Source organism: Arctopsyche grandis, chromosome 10 (assembly GCF_051622035.1).
Source record: "Arctopsyche grandis isolate Sample6627 chromosome 10, ASM5162203v2, whole genome shotgun sequence".
Lineage (NCBI taxonomy): Eukaryota > Metazoa > Arthropoda > Insecta > Trichoptera > Hydropsychidae > Arctopsyche > Arctopsyche grandis.
In genome coordinates, this window is record NC_135364.1 from 6811141 (window position 1) to 6834765 (window position 23625).

A 23625-nucleotide genomic window follows, 5' to 3' on the forward strand; every position below is an offset into this window, starting at 1 on the left:
CAATATAATACGCAATACTGTTATATAGTAGATAAAAGTAATTGAGAGAGTGTCAATGGCATTTATTGAATTTTCACCGGAAAACTATCGTAGGCAATTGGAAATTACTTAGGGGAAGTAAACGTCACCAAAACGTTTGATATGGATAGTGTTTTAACAAAGCGAAACTTGAAACAAACGGATTATTTTATTAAGAACACAATTATGTAGTTAAAAATAATATATATTGTTTTTTAAATAATATTATATTGTATTATATTTACGAGTGCAGTGAGGGTCTTTTCGGGCAATCGCCCGCGGCCGCTCGTCGCTTGTTCGAAAGACCGAAAGTAATAGATTTTGGACTTTTTTTGGAAAATTTGGACAGTTAAGGACACGTGCGTGTGTTTTCATGAGTGAATTTTATTTAAATATGTATAATACATACGGAGGAGGACATCCTTTGATCCGAACCGAGGGGAAGATTGCGAACCGCGCTTGAGACATGCGAACTGTGCGATTGGCATACGGACATCAAAGCTACACCGCAGATTTATGTATGATACAAATCACGAGGAAATATCATTTTCAAGAAATTAAAATGAAAATAACAACACAGACAATCGTGAATTTTCACTAACGAATCACGATTCATAACAGATAACTCTACAGTCGGCCCACTTAGCTAATTAGTCCTGTTTATACACGGGCATACCAATTTAATTTAAAATTCAAATAATACTAAAAAAAATACTGACCTCTAGCCCTGGGTTTGGTCATCAGCTTTAGCACGATGCTGTCGTAGGCGTTCTCTTTAGCAACACCCGAATCCTTAACCAGCTTCTCTTTAATGGCGATGCAAATATTGTGCTTGGACAGCAGCCCCTCCAGTTCCTCGAAAGCCTGTGTGAATATAAAAATACATCACATGTGAATAAATCGGGTGAAAATTTCAATTCAAATGCGGCTTCACCTCGACAAATACGCTTAAAGGGGGAAACATTTATACCGCAATTATCTGCGAGAGGAACAGGTGACTTTTTTTAATTTCCCACGAGACGCTAAAAGCTACGAATATAATTTTCATAAATTTTTTTCCCCCGAATCTCCGGAGGGTGTGCGATTTAAATTGCGCGACGCGATGAGTTATTCCGCTGAAAATTCGAGTCGTAAGAAGTAAATTGGCGGTGATAAAATTCAAACGGGGAGTGTTTTATTTTATCCACTCGTTTATCCAAAACTGTCTTTCAGCTATTTTGATCGCAAATTACGCTAGAAATTCCTGAATATCGATTGGATTCACTGCCAATGTGACAACGACTTGAGGTCGTTTTAAAAATTATGAGTTCAATCCAGTATAAATATGTATACGTTCGATCCTTAAAGCTTTATGATCTGAAAAACTCCCTTGAGATGTGTACCTATATAGTTCCTCAGAGAATACACCAATACCGGCAATGAAAGAAAAGAAAAATGATTACACAGTCAACCTTGGAAAAACCCCTTAGAGAATTTCACTTCCCCATATTCACCCCCTGCTGAAAAATTGTACTAATGGGACCATTAAAGCACTTTCATTACGTGGACGAAAATTGTTAATCAATCCAGATAGTTTACTTAAATTTATAAAATTTTAATCTTCGTATATTGTCAATGAGAAATTTTCTACGGATTTGAACGTCATCAAAAGAGCCTTGAGGACTATTTAAAATTGTCTAGGAATACCTATCCACATTATACATGTACATTCAGCCGGAGCGAAAAGGAGGATTTTGGATTTTAGTCGTTGGACCTAGTGGAAAACTTTGACGTATCAAATAAATAAAAAATAATTGAATTTAAACGATGTTCTGTGCCTCCAATCAATTGATTTATCTTGACAAAAATTTCGAAAAAGTAGGTTTTTTTCATACATCTCTTTTTCGAAAATGGTTTTGATTTTTTTTTACTATTTTTAAAGTAAATAAAGATTAAATGCTAAGGTATTGAAGTTTATATGGGATGATTATCATAAGTTTTGAATAATTAAGGAGGATTGAAAGTCACCGTTTCGTTAGAAAGTCCCCATACAAAGTGCTGCGCGAGTTTGTATGGGGAAGCGTTATTTTCAGAAAATCGTAATTTTTTTAATATTCCCGTGATTATTAGGGAAATAAAAGTCGTTAAGAATTGTCTCATATATATACCTTTCATTTTAAAATAAAAAATAAACGAATCTTGTAAAATATGAGGGGCCAAAATGACTTATTTTGACGCACAATGTGCACACTTACTTACATTACATTAAATTCTTATTGTTTTTAATTTTTTTTTGTATTTAGATTAAAGGTATATAATAAAATAAATAATTGATAACATTGATTTTTAAAAAATCACACAAATTTAAAAAAAATGATGATTATCTAAAAATAGCGCTTTCACCATACAACTACCCACTGCAAGTGTTGCGCGCTTTGTATGGGGACTTTTTAGCAAAACGGCGACTTTGAATTATCGTTAATCAGTCAATACTTATCATAAACGACCCAAATAAACTTCAATCAGTAACTAATAAGTTTTTATTTATTTTTTTAATAGTAAAAATATCAAAAGTATTCTCTAAAACGAGATATATGAAAAGAACTCGAGATAAATCCGAGATAAATCCATTAGTTGGTGACACAGGGCATTTTACTTAACGTTCCAAATACAAATCCAAAAATCGCGTTTTCCGGCCTAATGCATACATATATACATATGTAATACGTCTGTGTAATATGTATGAAAAATATTAACTTGTGTCACAGAGTATAAATCTACAAACGATTAGCGATAAAAAACAGATCCAAATACCTAAAAACATTCGACCAAATCGTAAAGCAGTTATATTTTATTTATCGGCTTTTGACCGAAATCAATAGAACCTTCACAAGCTGTTAACGAAACAATGAAATAGGAAACGGAAAACGTATGTTATTGTGTCAAGCGTACTGCGTGTGTACGACGTGTTTTATAAACGTTTATCTGCGTGTTAATCTTTTTTTGCATCACAAAAATATACAACACAAAATATAGTGTGAAAATGGACAGTTATTATACTCAGAAATGTGAAAAGATGTCAAAATTCTCCACCATCACACATTTTTCATATTTCAATATATTTATATATTTTTTTATCTGTCGCACGATTTGAAACTGTCGATACGTGTTCAATCTGCACATAAGTATATGAGTGGAATTTTGATTTACTCTCTTCCATTTGGGCCTCACAGAGATGTTTTGTATTTGCAATTGGTTCTTATTTTTTGGAACTGGCTGTAGGTGCAAGACATTCCTTATGTTATATTTTATATTTGATATTTTTACATTATCTGCTCTTATTAATTATTGCTATTGTTTTTTATGATTATGTATAAATGTATTTTTGTCTGTGTATATACCTACATATACATATGTTTATATTTATTTTTCTTTCTCTTTTTTCTTTTATAAGACATTCCCTTCTTTGTTGTTTTTTTTTATAATTTGTAATTATTATTATTGGACATACTTGTGTATATAATGCTAACGAGCTATTTCCCCTTCCATTCACTATAATGCTCTATAAGTTGCAATGCTCACGCACAGTCAGACAGACACGTGAAATAAGTCACTCGAGTCCACTCATACACACGGCTGCCGTCGGCACGCAACTTATGGAGCAAGCCAGGAAAGTATAATTTAATGTAAAATAAATGTGAGACAAAGAGAAGAGAGACGATTTTAATTTGAATATTCTGGATCCCGAACATAATCCTCACACACTACCAAACAATTATTATTCGCTATTATATAGCTTATTATATTTATGATTGTGTTAAATGTGTTGTTTGTGTATATATATGTTTTATTTTTGTCATGTCTAATTTCTTTAGTTATTATTTTGTTTCTTTATTGTTATAATTTTGACCATTGTGGCGCATTAGGAATTCTTGTAATGCTTCAATCGTCTTAAATTTAAATAAATAAATAAATTCCCCATGAAAAATCTTGCGTCAATCCGTACGACTATTCAAATTGCCATTCGACAACCACCACGCTTGCGACAAATGGCATGAATAAGTGGAAATAAGTTAAAATTCAGTTCAGATTTTCATCAAAATGAAACAAATCTTGAAGAGGCGGCGGTAGTGAAGCGTGGCCCATTTTCCTGTAGGTGCGATTTGCGTGAAAAATGTCGACGAAGTTTCTCAAAACGTGGTACGCGAGCGCGTCCCGTCGTCTATATTCAATTTAGGGTGTTTCCGTTTAGCATATTCATATTGAAAAAACTCTCACGTCCATTCGAACGAATACACAATTCAGTAGCGTACGCATAGCAAATAATAAAAAAAAAGTATGTTTAGATAACCACTGTAATATCTACGCTTAAACAAAGCTTTCGCGACGCCAGGAGAACGTTACATACATTTTTTGTTCGGTAAAAATTTCAAATAAACAATAATGAGATACCAATATTTTTTTATTATTATTACTGTCGTGATTGGACTGTTTCGTATCACGAAAATGTCTGTTTTTTTATGATATGACTCAATAGTCTTCCTCATACATATGTATGAATGTTATTTTGCATTGTTTCACATCAATCATAGCAACGAAAAAAGTAAATAATGTCGATTTTAAAATGTAAAACATATCATAATGGTACTTCATTTTTTGAATTGTCAAAATGTGTATTTTGACAATGACTTCATTATTAATATGGTTGAGGGACACGATGGACTTTATGTCTTATTAGTGAGTTTTGGGTTATTTAAATATAGAATTAATAATTGTATCGTTTTATATATGTATATAAAAATACAGCATGTTTCAAAACCAAAAGTGTTTCATTAAAATAATATAAACTTTTGTAAATAGCAGACGATGAAAATGATGTTTAAGGCGATTAATAGGCAGGTGGCATTATTTTTCAGGTGTTTTGTATGATATAGAACAGTAATGAACAACTTTTTGACAGATGGCCTAATTTATATATTTCCTAATTGTTTGCAAGTGCAAAAAAAGTGTTAAAAATACTATGATTTTTAGACAGAGTCGGACTCGAAAGACGACGAAACACTCTGATCAATTCCACTAGTGAGATTCCTCCAAGTCTTGGGAAAACAATAATTTTGGACCTTTTCATTAGGGGAGGGACTTTTTTATAGTTTTAAAAATACAAAATTTATTTTTTTGACATGTTTAATAATTCAAATTTCAAATTACTAGTCAAATTTGATGTAATTGGAAATAAAAACTATCACCTATCTGTATATATGTACATATACATAGGTAAATGGATACACAATTAATTTATAAATAACAATTTTATTCTATCTGATACCTTCTAAATGTAATTTTAGCTGCTAATTTTTCGGATAAATTTGATCATTATTAATTATTTACATAAAATATAAATACATTAGCGTTCCATCACTATAAATAGACAATTTTTACAGCCAAAAATTAACTCTCAAAGTTCATTAACATTACAAACCCAACTAAGATTAACTTTCATACTTTCGAGTAGCACAATCGATGAACTTTCACGATAGCTATAGGTACATACATACTACTGGTTCGATCACCGTTACGTTAAAGGCCTATCGAAGCCGAAAATTTCACAGATTAAGATAATTTGATAGTCTATTTCGGTGACGCGTTAATATCACTATATTAGCCGTGAATAAAATATTATGCGAACGGTGAAAAATTCCAAATTGTTTTCATAAATTCCCCCCTAAATTCAATTTAATACACTCGAACGAGTTAACGACCAAATAAATAAACATCCACGAAAACAATCGAAAAAAAAACCAATAAAATCTACGGAAGTATTTCGAGAATATTACAGGCTTACTCTGCTAAGGCACAATTGAAAAACTTAGTAGATTTCAGACACTGATAGGAATGTGTCACATCGGATTTCCAGCCTCGTAAATCTTGAATGTTTCATTCCGCACTAGCAGATGGTAAGAAATTTACGTCGATATATCACAAACTAGACGGCCTTTTGTTGAACAACATGTGTGTATATGTGTGGACAATAATTCCTTTCTGTTTCTATAGAAAATGAAGTGTCGACAACACAACTGGGGGAGGGGAGGGGGGCTAGGTCGATCTAAAGGACTTTCAATGGAATAATTTTGCCAATTCCCATGCATAAATGTCCATTGTTAGTTGAAATTAGTTCGTAGATTTTCTTTCCCCTTTGTAGTGCTTCACAAAAGTCACAAGCTAGTACATACATATATCAAATTAAATAATATAAATGTGCGACAATAATAAAAGTTACATATTTATTGAGCTTTGACCAGTGTAGAAGTGAGATCTTGATATGAAAATTATATATTATTATATCCGATTGTTGCTTTGTTCAAATTACTCCTATGGAGGAAAATTCATTACTTATTCACACTCTATTTTCAAAGAAATTTCGCTACGACTCTTATTTACTTATACACATTTCCCTCAAATACATATATTGTATGAAACTTTTCCACAGAAATCATTACAACACTATTCAATTATGTTTTCAAAGCCATTCAAGAATTGTACACTAAAAATATTAAAAATATCTTAAACCAAATTCTTTTGACCATATTTCCATAATAATATCCTGAAATACTTTCAACGGTTTTATTTAAAAAAAATAATCTGGAAGGCTATCCAACTACATTTCACAAGCACAAAATTTCTCTACTTAAAAATAAACTTATACAATATCGTATTGTATACGAAATCGAATGATAAACAAAATCATTCAATTTTAATCTCTGGATCATAAGATTCTCACATATTTACATTCATTCATATTAATCAGAATAACAAATATTTTAATACATATGCATATATACCATAAGAAATTACATATAATATTTATATGTTCTCTAAAATAAGTTAAATATATTTATATGATAATCAAGAAAAACAACTTTAGGATCAGTATATAATGAATGCGATCCAGGATGCCTATATACATATATGTATGTACATATGTATGTTGTTTCGCATGTTTGATATTAAATTTTAATAGCACGCCCGTTTCGCGAATATAAAGTAACAGCTGAACAAATTAAAGCATCGGAACGTTTGTTTTTGACACGTTTCAAATTCGGATGTTGATTTTTGAATTTGTTGAAAACAATACAGGCCACACATGTATGAACATATGACAGCTGAAATAACACTAAGAAACTTTCGAATATAAAACAGAAATCATGTCATATAATTCTGAAAAAAAAGTGTGATAAAATTTTCAGTTTCAAAGGGTGAACAATCACGGCCGGACTCAAAGTATAAAATAAACAAGAGCTTCTTCAAAACGGGTTAGTGTGGTAGTTTCTCAGTGAGACTGAGTAGGGTCTGGGACTGGCTAGTTCCCTTTTATTCAAATGTCAAACCTAAGCGTTTTGTTGTGGAAAAGGGCCGTCTCATACATGTTTATGTATGCAAAAGAAGGTTATAAATGCAAAAGCCGAGCGGTAAGTGACTCCGAGCTAACTGATTTATGTACTTACAAAACTGTCCGCAAAAACAATACAAGAATATTTATTCGCTTATTACGTACATATATTAAATACTATCCAACTAGCACGCTGCCCGTTGATGACCAACAATTTAAAAAAAAAAGAAATTTAATGTGAACTCACAATATGTACTCTATTTATAACAAATTTTAGTCGCAAATAGAATTGTTCCATATATTTAATGATATTGTAACGTGGGAATATGAGAGAAAGTATCCACTGTCTAAGTGCATTCGTGGGTGAACAATAAATGTCCGAACATGAACTCAGTAAGTGTCCGAACAAATGATACGCTGGAGTTCTCATAGAACCGGGCGAGGGCTTCCAACTCACTAGGGTAGACTACGTGCTTAGATAATAGACACATTAATAGATCGGGGAAACTGTGATCGGCAATTTGTACTTGTAAAAGGAGGTATACACTCGGTAGATCAGATTGTTCTGGAGTGAGCGGTGATCTCGTGTGGACCTTCGGAATCACTGAATAAACGCTGTGAAGCGATTTTGGCCTTTAATTTGTATCCTGAACCCACCCCTACGCAACAAGATTACCAAATTGTTTATCAATATTTGTAATTGTCTGGGAAATCGCATAATGATGGGAATTATGTGACATTTAAGAGTTTAATTAGTCGACGGTAAAAGGTTATAATGATGATGAAAAAATATTTTTAATATATTTAAGAACCTTTTTAGGTCGAACGATTTTTATTTTGCTTATTTATATTTTTGATTTTGTATATTTAAAATTATTATTAATAAATGCGTGTCAGACATCAAGAAAGGCACGAGAACACCCAAAATTAAATTATATTTTGCTCAAGATGCATTAAGTTTAATTTTTACCAAATTATGTTCACAATACATCTTATATCTATTTTAATAGCTATTGATCTACAGATCATTTTCTATTTTACAACATTAATTTAATTTGGTTAGTAATCATAGTATTATATTATTCTAATGTTAATGTACAGCATAATAGGAAAAAGAGCTCAAAAACCTATTTAAAAGCTCAAGATGCATGAACATACATATTTGAAAAATAAATCGAAAACCAAAATAAATATCAAATTGTGTACGTAAATAAATATACTATTTTAAAAATAAAAATAAAAATACACAGCTTATACGTCCTTGTTGTACGTATACGTAGTATGGCTTAAAAAGGTTCCCAGAACATTCTATATTTATAATGAATTGATGTAAACATGTTGAGACTTGTTTTATCAATTCGATGAGTATTTGCATCTACGAACATGGATTGAAATGCTTGCTAAACATTAGAGATACAAAGTTAAATTAAGTAGAAATAAACCTGATATTGTTAAGACTACGAGACGTGTTCATAGATACAATACACCATAGTAAACCACTCTTCATAAATGTATTAATCATTTTAATGAGGGCCGAGAGAACATCAAAGACGACAATCACAGTGAAAACCGTCAACTCCATCTGAGACGATAATATTCGAACTGTTGAAACTATGTATGTATAGTAAAAGCGCTCAGTGCAAATGATAGCTCGCCCTTAACATATCTGTAATATCAGCAGAAATCTTTCACAGAGATAAGTTACATAAATCTCAGCAAGCTTTCATTGCAATGGGCATCAAAATTGTGCGAATCAAATATTACTGATTTACACCAAATATTGAAAAAGAAACCGAAAACCTTTAGTGAGTAGATCTTGGTGGATACTTTTTGTAAAGTCACACTCCTAATTATATATTACTAATTTCTACCAGAAGGATTTAGAAAGATGTGGAAACTGTATGGAAACCGCTGCTTTTTTTTATTCCACTTCGCTAATTGGTCAGACACTATTCCTACATTCTTCCGATCGTTTTGAAACTTTGTCATTTCGCGCGATTTAGTCAACGATAGAAATATAAATCGCTTCCACCAGTACGATGGTGAAAATTAATTGTAATAAACACGTTTAATAATGAAAAACTATAAAGCAAATTTTATACAATATAGAGTGAAAAAAGAAAAAGTTATAGTCGCTTAAACAATTAAAATCTGATATAGCGAGAGGGTGGCGAAAAGGGAAAAAACGATCGGAATACTATGGATAAATCCAGCAATGTACCTACACAATGGACGTCACCGAGAAAGATAATGATTTCAAAAATGTATTATTAATGAAAAATTATATCGTGCGCTCATATTACCATTATTAACCTATGTATGCTTCACCTGTATGGAATAACGCCTCGAATATCTACATAATTTTTTAAAGAAAAGCAATGATTTTTAAATGGAAAAGTTAAATTTTGTTTGACCTCATTAAACTTTGATAGCGAAATCCTCGGTTATTGACGACAATATGAATATATAATATTCCATTAAGAACTTGTCAACAGATGTGTCAGATTAACCTATGCTTCACCTGTATGGAATAACGCCTCGAATACTAACCTTTCCAAGCTTCAAGTAATACAAAATAAATCCCTAAAAATAATTTATAATACACCCAATTATACATATACTAACTTGAAAAAACTGCATGCCATATATAATATTCCGGTTGTGACAGACATTATTAACAAACTAACTAGTAGATTCTATGACAGAATCACTAATAACCATACTAACACACTTGTGAAGAGTATCGGTGATTACAACAAAATGTCTATACCCTTCAGGTATAAACACAGATTACCTAAACACAATCTGCTTTAGGTCATCGACTTCAGAGACTTTAATTAATATTATGTATTAGATATATTTTGGAAAGCTTGCAAAAATTAATCGATAAAGTTAACGCGGCTAGTAATAACAGTGGGCTAAGAATGAACGCAGCGAAGACAAAATTTATGATTATTACCAAAAATAAAAAACTGGAAATTCCTCCCACGCCACTAAAAATAAATGACAAAAACATTGAACTAGTGCATCAATATAAATATTTAGGATGCTGGTTGAACGACCAATGGGATCATTCACAAGAGATTAAAATCAGAATAGAGATGGCGCGAAACGCTTTCTTCAAGATGCGTGATCTCCTCTGCAATAGAGATTTCAATCTTGACCTAAGGATGAGAATTCTACACTGCTACGTTATATCAGTACTTTTTTATGGGGTCGAATCCTGGACCATGACTCAAGCTACAGAGAAAAAGCTGGCAGCATTTGAAATGTGGTGTTTCAGGAGAATGTTGAGCATCCCCTGGGTGGACAGAGTCCGAAATGAAGAAGTATTGAAACGAATGAAAAGAAAACGAGAGTTATTAAGCGTCGTGAAGCGCAGAAAACTCGAATACCTGGGTCATGTGATGATAAATCCGAAATATGAAATCATACAGCTCATATTGCAGGGGAAAGTACAAGGGAAAAGAAGCGTTGGTAGAAGAGGTAAATTGTAAAATAGAAAATTATCAGTAGATCATTAGCTATTAAAATAGATATAAGATGTATTGTGAACATAATTTAGAAATAATAAAAAGCATTTAAAAATCAAATCAAAATTATCTATGAAACGTACATACATAGATGTTTCGTTAATTTTTTTACATATAGTATTTGTATTATGCTTATACATTCATATGTATGTTTGGTCACAGTGACGCGTTAGAGTATTCTGTAATGTTACTGACGCTAATATGTATTTAAATAAATAAAATTCTAAACACGTACACATAATTAAAATATATTATTAAATGTTATTTAGTTGATTAGCGTGCAGGTGTCGCAAAATGGAGGCGCGTGACGAGCGTTGATATGACGCGTGACGGACGCCACTCGCTTTTCCTGACTTTTCTTTAGCGCGGATGATTTATGCATACTTTCCGAGCGCATAGAGCTAAACAAAAACGAATGTTGGAAAATCCATTACGGGAAAATCGTTCGTGGAAAACCAATACAATTACGCCGGGCGGAAATTACGCTCGCCCTAGGAGGCTCCGTTGACACAGGCCGTGGCCTTTTTCGCCACTGAGTAATTTTCGATACAATAAGACTTTGTCCACATATACATATATGCAGAAATATGCATACATAAAATATATAATCCAACCCTAATATTTATCAAGATTATGAATAAAATTTGAAAATACACACCAAACACAAACGTTTGGTGTGTATTTTCAAACATAAACGTTTTCCACATATGTATCTACATATATGTGTGTCGAAATGCTTTATTAACGTCTGAATTCGAAAATAGGTTTTGGTTTCAGGTACATTTTTCAAAGGCTTTGCAATGTTTTGTTGAAATTAAATTTACAGTTTTGATCAAAACTCGATGAAAGATTTGGCGAATTTATGTCGTCCTTAAACGTCATATTTAGACCCTTATATTTGAAATACGTCAAATATCAAATTCAATATTCATATATATCAACAAGATTGCTAACTTTTAACAGGAGGATTTAATGAGTATGGTTGAACAATTCCAATATTCGAAACGATGGTTTGCTGACGAGTATACGAAAGTTATTTACCCACACTATTGTTCTGCTTATTGACGTTCGATTGCTAGTTTTACAAAGTATTGAATTCGTAAATTTTTGTTAAAAATGATTTTTGACTATTTGAATAGATGTCTATTGGACTATTAAAAGTATAAACACTTTGAGATCCGGTCATTTTTAATATTTACAAAAATTACATTTTAAGTTTAAATAAATTGTGAAATCCCGGCTAGTTATCGAAAAGACTAATATTATTAAGTCATTGAATTTACGAATACGTTTTATTAAAAATTGTTACACATACATATGTATATTTATTTGAATACATTAGCAGTTTAATATTCTACTTTTCACCAATCGGGGCTACTCTAATATTTTTATATTTTATATATACATGCTTAACTCATATTTTTCCTGTGAATCAATTACGAGTTGCTCCTTAGAATAGTCTATGGTATTAAATTTTTGTATATACATATATGTATATAAATTTATAGATTATTTTTATTTTTATTTTTTTAATTTATACCAGAAAGCCCTAACAGGTAACCCCGATGCACCTTATTGGTCAGAAACATTGTACATTTGATACAAGTATTATTAGTATTATTCAAAGTAAATACATATCAATATAACCTCCCACAGATACAATTTGTAAATTTGGAGCATTTTACACAATTCTGCGAATTTTGAATTTGCTGAAAACTCAAAATTTGTGAGAAGATGGGTGAGGCTACAATTTTTTTGGAACAGTTTCAATTAAAATCAGATATCTACCTGGAGCCGAAAATTCAAGGTCTGGCCAGCAGAAAACAGTGGAATTTGAACCCATGATCACTTTGTTCAAAACATTATATGATAACCACTAGTTTATTCTGCTGTTATAAACTTGTATCATCAGATAAAGGTGACAAATATTAGGTAGAAATGACGATGAGGAACCGTTCAATAATTAAATCATACAAATTGGAAAACTCTGATAGGAAATGATCGAATTGGAGTTACAAATATCCATGTCTGACCAATAGCACTATAGATGATACTTGAAATAAATTATTTTCAATAGAGGTCAACCCAGGGTTCAAACCTGGAAACCTCTTGGCGGTTAACATTAACTCAACTAACGAGCTATACTGCCGGCTATGTAGCTACATATAATGTTTGTATGAATCGTTGTACATCATCTTTGGGATACTAAGAACGGGTAATTGAAATTAAAATTAGCATATATAGAAATAATATTTACCTTGATTCCGTAATTGGACTCTTCATATATTATGCTAACGTAACTCCAGCCAAGCTCTCTGACGATGTCTACCATGGCTTTCACTTGATAATGGTCTGAAGGAATTGTCCTTGTGAAATATTCAAAGCGTTGTTTGTTAGACAGTTCTGGACTCGTCGAGAAGAATGAGACCTGAGAAACGAAAAAAAGAAAGATTAAATAAATTTTCTATAATGTAAATATTAAAATATGGGAAGTGCGTTGCGAAGAAACTTTTTAATAAAATTCAATCCGAAAATTTCTCTTTAAAGACTTCCGAATATAAATTTGAACCTCGATAAGCTTACAATATTTCCACGCAAAAAAAAAAAAAAATACAGAAAAAAAACTGAACTTACTTTACGACGAAAACGAAGCGCATAGGCTTTTATGCCTTTTCTTTTGTAATAAAATAAAAAAAACTTTTCCGCGATTGTCGAAAGAACAAACATAGATTGCCGCATCAAAACGGAATTGTTCCCTTTTCGAACGAACTACGCGAAGAAAAAAAAACAAACACAAAGAATAAAACAGTTGTAAATATTTTTACGACTTGCCCGAACAGTTCGCTAAAATAAAGCGAAACTGCAGAAAGATGAATCTTAAATTTATTTAATTATGAGGATAAAAAACTCAAAGCCACTACGAGCACTCAGTACTTGTAGAAAGTGAAATGAAATTGGAGCCCTTAAACGTTTCCCTTTTAATCAAAATTATAAGCGACTGTAAATTATAGGCTTTCAATTGAACATAAATCAAACGAAAGCTTCCTCTTTGATAATTTAATACTTTCAGCGGTAGCCGTTCGGAAATGAGTATGGATTTATTTCCGTTCTATACCCACATTAGAGTTAAGTCAAATTTTTGTATTAAATTAACATTCAACATCAAATATGTATTACCATATACATAGTTTCAATCGGTTTAGAAACGATTCAATCAATTCAAGCATAAAGCTAAATTGAATTCACCGTTCGTGGTTTGCATACATATACATACATATATAAATACATAGACTATGAAGGCCAGCTTTGCAATTCCAGAAATCAGCATCACCATCTATCTCATCGAATGATTCCGAAATTCAATAAATTCTCTCGACATAAAGCGAATTTATCTAATGAAAAATTTTATATCTTTATTATACGTAGAAATATTTCATATAAAATTTGTCTCATGCGAAAATTATTTTTTAAAAAATAAACAACTTCACACTGGTAGTAAATTTGTACCTATTTACACACATACATACATATACAGTTTCACATCCTATGGGAGTTTTAAATTTTTCTTAGAATTTTTTCCTTCGGTGTGTATTCTCGATTTTTTTTTGTCACCGAAATTTAATTTAGACCCCAATATAACTAATTACATTAAATTTTGCGTTGGCGTGCTGAAAGCTTTTAGTTTGCTTTTCTCTTTTATAAAATAACGCACACAGTGTGAATATAAAACAATCTAATTACACACCATTAAACGGAAACGATACGAAAACTCCTCCCACTACAATCATAGTATTTCTTATTACATATAATACATATCATGTATACTTAAAATGCGTCAATACCATTTTAGAGATGAGTCAGAATGTTCAATGAAGATGAAATATATAACAATTATGTACATAATCAATACATAAATCATACAAAACCATCGTCCACGAAATGTTGCTTCCATGTGATTTTATTTGTTTAACAATAAAAATGGTTTATATACTTCGGTATCTCGACATTTTCAGTTTTATTACCGTTGAATGCGGCATACAAATAAATAAACACATATTTATCGACGTTTCGAGTCCTTGTATTGTGTATTTCAAAGTAATAAATATGAGGATCAACTTCCGACGACAGATTGTACCAGATGTGACAAAGAAACACAACAAAATTCAATAGCTAAATGGAAATCGATCTGTTTTGGCAGTAATCATCATACTTTTTATCCTATTATAATGTTGATTCTACAATATACTACTGTTAATATTAAAAGTGGTCATTAACCTCGTATAATTAAGAAGAGTTATCTCAACAGAGAACTCTTATGTACAAACATATATACATACTAAATGAAAACTTTTCAGTACACTTTCTATGGAAAATGGTTCATTAAAATTGAAATAATACGAATAATGAGAATTAAATTTCAGTTTCGTAAAATTTGTCATTTATTTAGAAAAAATCACCTACATATGTACATATACATATACACCACCAGTATATTGTTGATAAATTGAGTTAAGACAAAACTTACGGTATACTATCTCATTATACCCTAAAGAGTTTAGAATTCATAATTTTTTTATGAAAAGATAATACTTTTATTGTAAGCTTTTTATTAGCTTCATTCTGTTAGTTCAGTGACATTCCTGTCCATCAAAAAATTTTGATGTGATTTGAAACCACTACTACTCTACAGGTCGCTTTGACATCTCAGTTAGCTAATATTGAAGTAAACTTATGTCTCCAACATGAAGCTAAAGAAGTTTCATCATAAACTGACTTACTAAAGCTATCATCCGAATATTGTGTTAAATCGATGCGATGACAGCTACATAGCTATCTATACTTGCCTTTCTACGTACTACCCCTTTGCAAATCAATAAAACAGTGGTAAAAGATACTTTTTTCATTCTAAATTTTTGTCTCAACTTATACCGATGTCAAACAGTTGGTCTGTTATTATACATTTGTCATCATCATCACAACCATTCACCATTGACTGCTGAATGAAAGCATCTCCAACACGCTTCCACTCGTCTCTGTTTTGCGCAACTCTTATCCGTCTCACCCCACACATTTTCCTACTTTTGTTTACCCATCTTCCCTGCAGTCTGCCTTTTACCCTTTTGCATTAACTCGGGTACCATTCTAGCACATATTTTGTCCATCTTTCGTCCATTATTATAGTCACGTGGTCCACCCAATGCCATTTCAATATCTTCACTCATCCACTATAGCCACTAACCTTGCCATACTTCTTATCCATGTATTCCGTTTCCTGTCTTTCCTAGTCATGCCAAGCATACAACGTTCTATACTTCTTTGAGTGCATTAGACTTTGTGTAGCAACTTGGCGTTCAATGTACAAGTTTCACATCCATGCGTCATCACCGGCAAAGCAAATTGATCGAAGATCATTTATACGGGAAAAGTGGCATTATTGATTTAAAAACAACATTCATTCGTCCAAATGCGTTCAATCCTAATTTCACACGTCTCTTTATTTCTTCTTCTTTACATATTATATGTAGATATATATAATATATAAAAAAAATGTTCGAAATTAATATTACCAAAAAAAATTTTTAAAAACATGCTATAAAATGAATTTCCATTTATTACCATATTTTTATAAGAATTTCAAGAGCTCCCGTAGAACATACAAACATATGTATAGTATATATTACACTTATAATATAATTTATACCAACATCTCGCGACTCTTTTATGTATGTATCATCATATATACATATAATATCGCTATTCCGTGTGTCTGTGTATCTGCGATAACGCTCGCTATACTACATATAATAGTCGTTTCGATTTGACATACATACATACATATTTATGTACGTCACAGCTAAAACACTGTCAACGAATTGTACGAATATAATACGCATATAATATCGAAAGCAAAAACTTCTATATATATATACTATTCACTACCAATGTTTCCTCTAAGCATTTAAAAAGTTTAGACATAAAATTATTATTATTTATTATTATTAGACTTATTTATTATTATTTATTTATTATAATTATTATTATTATTATTTATTATTATTATTATTTATTATTATTATTATTTATTATCAGTAATATTTATATATTTACTTATGTATTTATTTATTTATTTTTTGTTTACTATTTTTCAATACTTTTTTTTTATTATCTATATATTATTTATATGGGCGTTGGGGATTGCACTATTCTCCTCATCGTCTGGAATAAAAGCTATTATTATTATTATTATTATTATTTAGCACCACCTATTGAAAATTTATTTAATTAATTAATTTTTCTATTGGTGTTTTATATTGTTTATATGTACATACATAGGTAGGTAGGTAGTTTTTACCATTTTTTTCATATTAAACAATTAAATATAAATATTAAATAAAATATATTTAAAAGGTATTTGCAAAAAATTGGTGCGCGTGGAGATTGAACACGGGACCGACACATTTCTTTTAATTTTTATTTTATTTAACAACTTATGCCAACACCCATGCGATGATATTTCATCGGGTACAACACTACTTATGAATAAAGGTAATCGGTACCGTATTACGATAACTCTAAGAATGTGTTCAAAATAAATAAATATAATAACAGTAATAAATATAATTTCAAAAATATTTAGGGCGTCCTGCCCCATCCTGTACTTATGTATATATGTACATACTTATTTCATTATTCTCGAGTGTACGAACCTCCTTTAGCGGGGATGAGTCATTTTATTATTATTTTTTTCATCTTTCATTCTTCCTCTCTCACAGAAAACTCTCAACGTGGCCAAGACATTGAAACGACTCCATTACGTCAATAATGTACTGTGATCACATTAAGAAATCATCAATACGTGGATGACGGGGATCGCGTCAGCCAGCGCGTGACAAATCTAATATTAAGATCCTGTGTTCTCGATCGCTCGAGCGCCATAATCAGGGGAGGATCCTTTCAAAAAAGGGAGACATCCCCAAACCCACATAAATTCACCTCAACATTTAACAACTTCTGGCCGAGTGCACGCACCTACCCAGTTGATGGGATTAGATTAGATGTCGACGACGCCAGATGCTTTTCATTCCTGCAAATATACATTACTAGGATCCTTCGTGGACATATTTTGCGTAAATGTCTACATATTTTGCGGAAATGTTCGGTTAGCTGGTGGCTTTGAGATCACCGTTGTTTTATTAGGACCGGGTTGTCCCTTTATTGCCCGTTCTCGTCGACTGCAATGAAAGCGCATGAAAATTAATGTATTCGTACGTTTACAGTTTGCCAAGGGGCATTTGCATTCAGAAAACTCATCCTGTTGTGCAAATAAATTATATCGTTCATTTAAATATGACCTGCAAACTGGGTTTATTAAACTTTTTTTACCGTCAACCTATTTAATCCTCATTTATGTATATGTGCAGACGTTTCATTTTCACTCAGAGGTAAACAAAATCAACTCCCTGTTTACGAATTCATACAAATATATAAAAACAAAACAAAAAAGTACTATTTCAATGATAACTATGCAAAATTATGTTCACCCATTGAATACACAGGAACTAAATCTTAAAACCAGTAATAATTTCACATGTTTTACAATAATGAAAATACATGTTATATTATAATTTCTACCTGAAAGTTTCATGATATTTCTGTCAGTTTTCCTAAATCAACAGCGTGCATATTCAAATCCAAAAATCTAATTTAAAGTTTGCAACAGTTTCATTAACTGATCCCACACACTGTATATATGTAGTTTGAAATTTCATATGTTTATAAAAATGTATATTTGAGCCGCATAATGTATAATACAATATATCGACATAAAAAAACCCATTATATTTGATATATTTATTTTTTATAGATATGTATGCATATGTACATATGTATATATGTATATATACAAGGAAGATCTAATAAGAAAACCTCAATGCCCTTTCCTGGCCAATTATAAAACATTGATAAACAATTAAGGTCATACATATATGTAGCATCATAGAGACACATATGAACAAATTCGATAACAATAATAATTCAAGAAATACGTAGATTTTACAGAGTGGGTAGTATATTTATAATATCAGCAAATTCTAAATGATACCAACTCAAATTTTGGGAGATTCCGATTTGATAGAACCGTTTCTATCAAATCAGGTAAATTTCCCAACTCTGATTGGAAACGATCGACCTGGAATGAACCCAATATATGTATTTATAGAAATAAAATATTAAATGTATTATATAACCATGTACATAAAACCAGCAGTATAGACTAGTGGTTAGCATATAATGCTTTCAAACAAAGTGGGCACTGGTTCAATGCCCGCCCAGACCTCGGACATATGACTCCACATCGATCGTTTCCAATCAGAGTATCAAAATTGAATGATTTTAATTGAAACGGATTTAATTTGCAGTTTCAATGAAAATCAGATAAATTGGCTAACTCTGATAAGAAACGATAAACATATAATCACAAATCCAATGTCTGGCCAGCAAAAACCAGTAAGATTTGAACCTGTGACCGACCACTCTATTCAAAGCATGTAAAATGCTATTTTCAAAGTACAATTCCATTACTTTGGTGATTCGAGTGATATCTTTCGAAGTCTTTTTGTACGATTTTATCTCAAACCGATCCTCTCTGCTTAAACTTAATCAGTTCCCATGTCATAAAATCTCCCAAATCCTGTCTCCGTATTGACGACAGACGATCATTTCGCAGAAACGAGATTACAAATCAAATACGTTTGACAAACTTTTGAGTTATATGATTAAACAAAAATCCAATGTTTCATCGTAAATTGAAAAAGTAATAATATATTTGCTCAACCTTGAAATATACAAAAAAAAATGCTACGTTTTTCATAGACAAACATTGCCTGCTCGATATTACAATATCGCGTATGTATATTATAAACATTGTTTTTAATAAATGTTAGCGGAAGCTTAGACTTGTAATATGAAAAAAATATTATATAATCACTATAAAATGGCATAGTGAGCATTTGGGTACCCTTATGGCCCGTTACGTCTAGTTAATGCACAAGTTTTCCAGGGTGAATTTGGTTAGGTCGTCCTCATCAGGTGAATTATTCAGGGAACATTGGTTCGCGGAAACGACGCGATATGAAACTGTATCGCAAATCCCATTTTTTCGCTTCACTAATTTTTTTTCTCTTCTCATTTGTTATCGAGCACGAATATTTACGATGTTACACACCCCCTTCGAAGTATCAACCGTTCTCCACATTTAAAACGCCACATCAGCGGCTCGTTTTCGATCCCCCCCCCCCTCCCTTCCGCGTCTCCGAAATGACAATATGATGATGATGTTATCTGTCAAATAACATTTTGACGCGGAGATTTAATATTTTGAATGGAATTTAGACTTAATTCCGCAAACCCGATTGCTTCGCGTCGGCCTTTCCCTCTCTCACACTCCCCACCACGCCCCCGGGCTTCCGGTTCAATTTATTTCGATCATTTTCCCGGCGTGTTTTTCGTTATTATGCCAGCCTGTTGCGAGATCGTATTTCGTATTGACTCGCAAAAAAACATATAAAGAGCTTCAATCCGACGAATTATTTTCAGACAAAATGTCAATACAAATCTACCCTCCGTGGATTTCTCCCGTGTGTTTTGTTTCCATCTATAATAAATTCCAATCTTTATTTTATCGCAAATATCAGATAAAAAAAACCCGCATACACAATAAAATGTATACATAAAACTATTTTCAACACACATTATATACAGTATATAAGATACCTTCCGGGATCGAACCTTCGGAAAAATATTCATTAGCATGCATGAATTTGATTTAAATATATTTCATAGCTCCTTGCCTATAATATCTAAACTATATGGCTACATAATGTTGCAATAATTAGTAGTTGAGGCCATCCACAAACAAAACTTATTTTAACAGTATTAAAATATTGATTACTGTTTGTATATGCGGTTCAGAAATGACGCTTAACATTTGTCACACTGTGATGGATAGCGAATGACCAGGACTTATATTTTATTTTATGACTCCAAATATACTGAATACAGGATCATCATATTTTATATATTCTTTAACAAAACCTCTATGATTAGAATTATGTCAATAAGGAATAAAAACATTGATCAATATCAACAGAAATAATTATTTTCGTGGAAGCCCCTTGTACACGTGCCTCACAGATGTTTCCTTCCTGTACGCGGATATAATTCCAGTATGATGGAATGACGGCTTCCATCGTATTTTTTTTCATTTCTTGCACTTATTTTATATTATTTGACGTTTTATACATGATGAAATGATTTACAAAGCTAATTAAAATAATAAACCTTGAAGATTTGGCATTATTTTAACTTTAAACGCAAATTTTCAACTGAACGCTTGGCGTCCAGCACAATTGCTAGCAGCTTTTTATAGCTCAGTCACAAACTTCAATTGTACATACCTCCTTTACGTTTCACATGACTTTCGTGTCAGTGGTCATTTTTATCTCTTATCCGATCGTTTTCATATTTTGCCATATTGCTCATTTTGGTCATCAATATACGTAAATGTATCGTCTGCCATTACGTTGGAGATAAAATATCCTATACAATGAATGCGTAACAAATATCCAGAATCTCAGATATGGTGACGTTTATGACGGTACGTAGGGCTACCATAATCTACCTTCAACCTTTTCGCCTTGATATGCTATTTCATATTTTAATTGTATAATTCACTCTATATTTTATAAAATTTGCTCTATAGGTTCTCGTTATCTCTAATATTTAAATATTTATAGTTTTAACTCTCATATGTATATATAAATTTCAAATTTGGCATCTAGCTTCATGTAATGTAATACACGATATATATTGATTTTTGGCCAAATATGTCAAATCTGACATTTCACTGTATATCTCCTCAGTCGGTTTTATCTGCGAGATAAGTATTCAATAAAAAGTTATGTTGTATCTGATTGTTAATATGATTTACAATAAACTTACATACATTTAGTTTTTTACAATAAGCTTATTACAATGTTTTCTATTGTTCATAAAATATACTTACAAACCATACTGTATTCTTGGAGTTAATTGCGTAATGAGCGGTTTCCATTTTAGACATTTATTTTGTTATTCATAATGTTTCTCTAATTTAAATGTCAGTCCTAAAGACATTATACATATAATACAATAAAAAGCCCAAAAAACAATTAAAAAAAACATGTTCGGGGAATAGGTACTGAGTTTGAATCAGTCAAAATCTCGAGTTAGAATTTTCGCATGATCTAAAAACTTCATCTATTGTATGTACATAGATAAAGTAAAAAAAAAACACATCAAACCCCATCAATACGAAATGGTATCACTATCTTAAATACAGTATTTATAACAATTACAAATGTACAAATTGTTTTCGAAGAAACGGCCATTTCATGCAACTTATATTCTTACAAATCACCCAGCACAATACCAAGAAACTCCAATTTAAAAATGCACTACTAGTTAAAAAGCAACCGCCTGCAATGAACTTCAAACTACATAACAACCACATTGCTTTTCCACTAATTAAATAGACCATTTGTAATGCATTACATTTAAATGCACTCGTAAAAATGCATCGATTCGATCGGTGAAACCACATCCAACAGTGCATGCGGATAAAATTGCACGTTTTGCATGATCCAAGTTCAGATTGAATGAAAAAAATTGGACAATTTGTATACCAGAGCTTTCATGCAACATGAAACCACAACAAACCACCGAACGACAATTTCACGTTTGAAAAATGTCTTAAATTAAAATGCTAATGTTCACCGGATGAAAAAAAATGTACAAACGACGAATGAGTACGGGCACAATGCAATCAAAATTAGCATATTCGAAACAAAAAAAAAAAATGAAAAATTGCCAGTTGATTGCCTACTGCTTATCGTCGCAGTGCTAAATAGAGAAATGTTGCACATAATGCAGTCCGATGACACGATATGCACAATCGCTCACTTACTGGCGGAAAATTTGCATTTTCTTTTTAATTTATTCACCGATTACCCTCCTTCTTGACCGCAAAGTCTCTGCTATTTTTTCGAGCAAATTTATATCGAAAATTGATAATAGCTGTTCCATTTGCAATAAAATCTAAATTCGTAATTTGGCAATCACACTCGTATGTGCGGTGAGATGAACCGCGCACGTTTCGATTAAATTACATCGAGTGAGAGCAGAGTGTTATTTTGAGAAAATCCAAACCAGATGTTCGGAATAAAGTTTAATTAAAGGAAACGAAAAAAAAGGAAAGTAAAAGAAGAGAGGGCACAACACGAACGCTCCGGGGAAGGGATCCCGGCGAGAAATTGTAATTTAGATTCGCATCTATAAAATAAAAATAAAATTACCACCGACGCAAAGAACGCGACCGAACATAAATTCGCATAATTAACTTGATATTGTTTCATTGAAATGCGAGACTTTTCCTCGATTCAATGTAATTAATAATTATTACGCCACATAAATGGAAAGGTCGAAATTGAGCCCGAACGAACGAAATGTAAAAAAAAAGTTCTTTCAAATTATAACCTATGTATTTATATCCTTTTTGATCTTTTCGTCGTGTTAAAATGAATGATTTTTATGAAATTACACAAAAGTAAACGTAATGAAATATTTGCATAATGGATATACAATGTCAAATAATATCAAAGGAAAATTTTCCGT

The 23625-nt window shown here is 31.7% G+C and overlaps 1 protein-coding gene across 1 annotated transcript in view; it reads right to left on the reverse strand.

Moving 5' to 3' along the window:
* The window catches only part of LOC143917635 (metabotropic glutamate receptor 4-like), a 195678-nt gene that overhangs the window by 156511 nt on the left and 15542 nt on the right, over positions 1–23625 (reverse strand). Inside the window, exons 2-3 of the mRNA XM_077439214.1 lie at positions 13175–13345; positions 738–882 (exon numbers count right to left, since the gene is read on the reverse strand). Coding sequence (XP_077295340.1) covers positions 738–882; positions 13175–13249 — 220 coding nt within the window. The 5' untranslated portion in view covers positions 13250–13345. The remainder of the gene's footprint in view (positions 1–737; positions 883–13174; positions 13346–23625) is intronic.